Source organism: Eimeria tenella, genomic scaffold, assembly GCF_000499545.2.
Source record: "Eimeria tenella Houghton genomic scaffold, Eth_scaff15, whole genome shotgun sequence".
NCBI lineage: Eukaryota > Apicomplexa > Conoidasida > Eucoccidiorida > Eimeriidae > Eimeria > Eimeria tenella.
In genome coordinates this window covers 303,193-309,340 of record NW_013541522.1, presented here as the reverse complement: position 1 = coordinate 309,340, position 6,148 = coordinate 303,193, and the positions used below count along the sequence as shown (strand labels likewise).

Below are 6,148 nucleotides of genomic sequence, written 5' to 3'. Positions count from 1 at the left end.
TTTATTGTTATTATATGCCCAAATTGCTCCAAGGCGACTCAGAAAAGGCCAGCATTCCTCCAAAGGATGATTCGTGCTGCTGCTGCTGCCAGAAGCAGCAGAGCAGCAGGCCTTTAAACTGCTTCTTATTTGGCCCCATACGCCGGGAGAACAGCCACACCATACGAGCCATCCGATGGCTGAGCCAGCCGCAGCAGCAACAGCAGCTGCTGCTGCTGCCGCAGCAGCAGCATTAGGAGAGGAAGCAAAAGGCTACAATGCTGCAGCCAGCGGGCCAAAAGCTTTGCTAAGGGATACAGGCAATTCGCTGGGAGGCTCATATTGGGCGGGAGCTCTTGGCCCTCCCAGGGGCCCCAGTGGGGCCTTTCAGTTGGTTAAAAAGGCCTGCAGAGTGCAGCAGCTTTTATTGTTTTAAAAAGAATTAAAGATTTGAAAGTTTCAAGTTCTTTTCGCCGAAACAGCCGCGTGGGCTCGCGTGACTCGCTGCGGCTGGCTGCGCGGGCGCTGGCTGCAGCGCTGCGCTGCAGCGGGCCGCCACTTCTGCCATTTATGCTTAATTAGCAGCTTTTAAAACATTAATTAATTAATTTACTCACTTGGAATTAACTTTAAAAGGCGCGAGTTCAAGTTTGGCGCCGCCACACAGGGTTGGTTGCTGCGAGACACCGCAGCGCCCCCCAGCGCCGAGGTTGCGCAGCGGCTTCTCTTCGCCCTCGGCTTTTAAATGCTGCAAAAATATTAAGAGTGTTAATTTAAAAAGAAATAAATTTGTTCACCTGCGGGAGAAGCCCTGGAATGCTCCGAATGCACGGCGGGGCACGGGCGGCGGTGCGGGGCGCGGTGGTGTCGTGCACGCCTGCCGCGCAGCCCGGGCTGAAATAAGTTTGAAATAGAGCACAAAAGACCCAAATGGAGCTTAAAAATGGCAATTGATAAATGGAATTGGCAAAACTCGCGAAAAGTGCTGGAAGATTGAGCGGCGGGAGCAGCAGAAACTGCTGCCCGAATTGCCGCAGCAGATTCGCTGGCAAGCGTGCAGCGGTGTGCGCGCCAGCTCTACCACTCTTAACCGCTCTTCTTCGCGTTTTCTCTGAATACCATTCACTATTTGATAAAGAAATTATATAACTCCAAAAAAAAGAGCAATATATGGAGATTTTGGGGGGCAGAACGAAGGCAGCGCCCCCGAACGCCTGGGGTGTACAAAACCCACGGCGGACCGATTAAGCCGATCATGGGCGTTTTCGCGCTGAGTTCCAGGGATTCTCATTTTCTCTGCAATGTATCGTTAACTTTAAAAAGAGAAGACCAAAACATTTTCAGAAATGGGCTGGTGTTACTGCAGCAGCAGCAGCAGCAGCAGCCGCTGCCGCAGCAACAGCGGTGCCTCCAGTTGCACGACGTGCCGCTGAGGCCGCGTTTTGCTGCAGCAGCAGCAGCAGCAGCAGCAAACCCCTCCGAGTCTCTTCAAGGCCTCCTCTGTTTTATAATGCTGCCAAAATAATTAGCACATGAAACTCAACCCCTTGTGCTGTTGCTGGCGCTGCTCTTGCTGCGCGTGGTGCTCTTGCTGCTGCTGCTGCTGCTGCTCACGACCAGGTCTGCACTGAGCATCCAGGTGTCCATACACCCAAGACGCCACACTTGCTGCAGCAGCAGACACAATGCCTGTCCATCAACAAACGCTTCTCTTTAACCCCTAATCCCTGCGGCTGCTGCTGCTGCTGCTGCTGCATTACAGCAGCAGCAGCAGCAACACACCAGCAACGAGGACACCCCCCAACCCGCAGAGAACCAGCTGCAGGCACACTCCAACGCGCTGTGGTGTCTTGCAGCTAAACTGGAGGGCCTCATTAGTTTCTGCTGCTGCTCCCCAAATAGGGCTTGTTGCTGCTGCTGCAGGGCAGCAACAAGCTCCCCGCAGCTCCAGTTGCTGCTGCAGCAACTGCGGCTGCGCTTGCTGCTACTGCAACTCCACGGGCAGCTGCAGCAGTGAGGCCGCTTTGCACAGAAGGGTCTTCCGAGCCGCCCCGTATCTTAGGGGCAGCGCACAGCTGCTGCAGCGGCAGCAGCAGAAGCAGCAGCAGCAGCACAGCACAATGCCTGAAGCAGAGTCAGTAGCTGCCGCTGCTGCTGACTGTCACTGCAGCAGCAGGAGCAGCAGCAAAGAGGACGACTGCAGCACATGCTGCATGCATGCAGACAATGTGGCTGTAGGGTCCCCCCGCTGCAGCAGCGGCTACTGCTACGGCAGTGCTGCAGCGGACAGAAGCAACCGCAGCAGCAGCAGCAGACGAAGCTGCTGCTGCTACTGCACACACAGAGGCGATTCTCTGTCACGGCTAAACACAGCTAGCACTGCAGCTGACAGCAGCAGCAGCAGCAGCAGCCCCCAACAGGTTTTATCCCTTGGGGACCCCTTTTCCCCTGCTGCATATCCCTCTCCTACTGCAGCAGCAGCAGCAGCAGCAGCAGACTTGGGCGAGGACGGCCCTTTTGCTGCAGCAGGCGGCGTTGCTGCCCCCGCTGCATTCGCAGTACGTAGCGCTGCCTCTTTGCTTTCTCCGAAAGAAGCTGCAGCAGCGGCAGAAGCTGCAGCAGCAGAAGCGGCAGCAGCAGAAGCGGCTGCAGCAGAAGCTGCAGCAGAAGCAGCAGCAGCAGCCAGGGACGATTCCCTTAGTTGCTGCTCTACACCTAGACAAAAAAGGTCTGGGGAGGGCTGCGCTTCGCCGCACCTGCTGCGGCCCCCTACTGCTGCTGCCACCAGCAACAGCAGCAGCAGCAGCAGCAGCAGAAGCAGCAACTACTTTAGGGACCACAGCAGGTACAGCCAGGCCACAAAAGAAGCCGCAAGAAAACGCGGCAGCTGCTGCTTCGTTTCCCCGCCAGAAGGAGACACAGGAGAAGTAGATGGAGGCCCCTCTCCCCCAGCAGCAGCGGCAGCAGCAGCAGCAGCGGCAGCAGCAGCAGCAGAAACCAGCAGCGGCAACACAACGCGGAGGAACCCGTCGGCTTTCTTCCAGTTGCCCTACCCGTGCACAGCCACCAGCGAGCTGAGCAAAATGCAGCAGAAGCAGCAGCAGCAGCAGCGGCAGCAGCAACGGCAGCAGCAGCAGCGACAGCAGCAGCAGAAATGGGGAGCAGCAACGGGAGAGCAGCAGCTGCTTCTGCCCATCCCCGCTAGGCGTGCTACTCCCCCCTCGCAGTGTTCACAAGGTGGCTGGCCAAGACAGGTCCCTTTTCAGCAGCAGCAGCAGCAGCAGCAGCAGGCAGCAGCAAGCTTCCCCAGCAGCCCCGCAGCCCTTGGCAGGAGCATCGCGAAGCATGTCTCCTTCGGAAGCCCCCTTGTGGTTCAGGTAGCAGCCACACTGCAGCAGCAGCAGCAGCAGACAGCAGCAGCAGGAGCGACAGTGGCCGTAGCTGCGTTAAGGCCAGCAGTAGCAGCACGAGCAGCAGCAGCAGCGTTATTTACACGTCCAGCAGCAGCAGCACTGTCTGTATCTGCAACAAGGCCAGCAGTAGCAGCACAAGCAGCCGCAGCATTACTTACACGCCGAGCAGCAGCAGCAGCAGCAGCAGCAGCAGAAATGTGTGTGTGTAAAATCTGCAGGTGTATGAATACGCATCTCCTGAGGGCTCTGGAGCAGCAAGCAGCAGCAGCAGCCCCCCAGCCCTGCTGGACTTGTCAGTTCCCTTATGTACAAGTGCGCAGCAGGGGCAGCAGCAGGAGCAGCAGCAGCAGCAGCAGCAACAACTGGAGATGTGTGTAGACCTGTCCGCTGCTGCTCTGTTGACGCCTAGCAACAGCTCGGACGTGTCTCCCATGTCGCTGACTGAGCAGCAGCAACAGAAGCCGCAGCAACAGCAGCAGCAGCAGCAGAAGCAACGGCAGCAGCAGCAGCAGCAGCAACAGGTATATGTGTCTTTGCCGCCTCCAGGGTCGCCCCCCAGTCTACGGCGGTGCCGCGACTGGTCTCCTCCCCCTGCTGAGGACGCAGATAGAAGTGCTGCTGCTTCCACAGCAGCACCAGCAGCAGCAGCAGCAACTGGACCTACCCACGCAAGCAAACCATATGTAAGCAGCAGCAACAACTTGCACCGGCAGCAGCAAGACTGCTTCCCCAGTGCAGCAGCGAGCTCTCCTGCTGTTGCCGCCGCAGCAGCAGCAGCAGCAAAGTAGCGGCAGCAGATCGTAGGGAATGCTGCCTTGAGAAAATGCAGCGCATGTAGTTGTTTGGTGTCTATTAAGGTACGCAAAAAGCTCGCTCTTATATCTTTAAATGTCATACATGCAGGACCTTCTGTTCCCCCTTCACTGCATGCATGCATGCATGCATGCATGCGCGCATGCATGCATGTGTGCATGCATGCATGCATGCATGCATGCATGCATACTTCGCGCCTCCAGTCTATATCAGCTGCGGAGGCGGATGTGTCCCGTAGTGCCTCCTGATGTTCTGTCTTTGTTTGTGTCTCACGGAAGGCACCTGAGGCTTTTGCCGCAGCCCCGTGCGCGCACGCACGCGCTGGCGCATTTAAAATGCATGCATGTATGCATGCACGCGTGCATGCGTGCATGCGTGCGTGCATGCATGCGTGCATGCATGCATGCATGCGCATCTTCCTGTCGGTGTGTGCTCGGCCGCATGCATGCATGCACTGCTCCTATTTATGCATTCGACTCGCCTGCGTAGCGCGTGACTCTGCGGCTGCGTACACCCGAATTGAGGTGTATGTACACCTGCCCAGCAGCGAAGGGCATTTGGGGTGTATGCGCAGATGTGTGGGGCGCCACAGCGCGTACATACACGCACGCATACACGTATTTATGAGCATTTGCGCAAAGTTTATATAAAATATGCCCTAAATATTAAATTATATTTATATTTATATTATATTTAATATTTACATTATATTTATGTTATATTTATATTATATTTATATTTGCATGCCATTTATGTTTAACTCGCATATTTGAATCGAGCTATGACGCCTCTGTCTCGGTAATCTCGCGGGCCCCAGCCTCCAGACAGAAGAGAAAGTGCTGCTGCTTCCCAGCTTTTCTGTCTTGGCCCTGGAGCGCATGCAGCAGCAAATAAGACGGGGCTGTCTCTAGTTTGGGGCTGGCTGGGTCCCCGCCCCATTCTTTGTCTTTCTGCGCGGCCGCCGCATGCATGCATGCATGCAAGATGCATGCAGCCCTGTTGCATGCAGGCTTGCATTTATAGGGAGTTATTGTTTCTTTTATACAGACTATTTGCACTCGTCACGTCTCGTGTTCAAGTGAACTCCACGGAAAGCTCGCGGGCGCTGCTGCTGACAAAACCCGCTTGCGCATGCGCATGCATGCAGGGCGCATGCATGCGCGCGTGCATGCGTGCATGCATGCAAGGCGCACGCGCGCACGCGTGCATGCGTGCATGCATGCGCTCTCTGGGGTCTACCAACACTGCGCGCTGCCCGTAGTCTGCTGCCTTTTAGTCTCCCTGCAGAGTTGCGGGCACAGCTGTGGGGCCCCACAGCCCCAAGACATGCAACAGGCTCTCTTCTTTCTTTTTATTTTTTGCCCCGGGGCAGGCAGGTGCATGCGCCCCGCCGAGTCCAGCCCCGCGGTTTGCGTGCGCGTGCGCATGCGCATGCACCAGGTGTACGTACACCTCGACTCATTAATTTAAACATGACATTTTGAGACGAACCTTAGGAAGCCGCGAAACCAATTGCGACAATTTCCAGTTGCTGCTACTCCACTTTACTTCCTGCGAGGTGTGCTGCAGCTGCAGCAGTATCTGCAGCAGCGGCAGCAGCAGCAGCACACTGCATGTAGCAGCCAGTTCCCACCGCTGCTGCTGCTGCTACGGGTCGAGACGTGTGCGCCTCACGCTTCACTTGACTGTGCCCGGCACGACGGCCCGGAGAGCAGCAGCAGCTACGCAGCAGCAAAATAGCAGCAGCAAGAATGCAGCGGCAAATTAGTAGTGCACCAAGCGTGGCAACATACACGCAGCAGCTACGCTGCAGCAGTACGTAAGCAGCAGCACAGCACCAAATAAGCAGCAATAAGTATGCAGAAACAAAGCAGCAGCAAGCATGCAGCAGCAAATAAGCAGCAGCAAGTATGCAGCAATAAATACGCAGCAGCACGTATGCA

The 6,148-nt window shown here is 56.2% G+C and overlaps 1 protein-coding gene across 1 annotated transcript; it reads left to right on the top strand.

Annotated features, from left to right (window-relative positions):
- Positions 1-2,099: 2,099 nt before the first annotated feature.
- On the top strand, positions 2,100-4,180 carry ETH_00030210 (uncharacterized protein; the record flags this gene model as incomplete). The annotated part of the gene is made up of 2 exons (XM_013373504.1): positions 2,100-3,356; positions 3,611-4,180. The coding sequence occupies 2 exons, from the start codon at positions 2,100-2,102 to the stop codon at positions 4,178-4,180; spliced, it is 1,827 nt and encodes a 608-aa protein (XP_013228958.1).
- Positions 4,181-6,148: the final 1,968 nt, after the last annotated feature.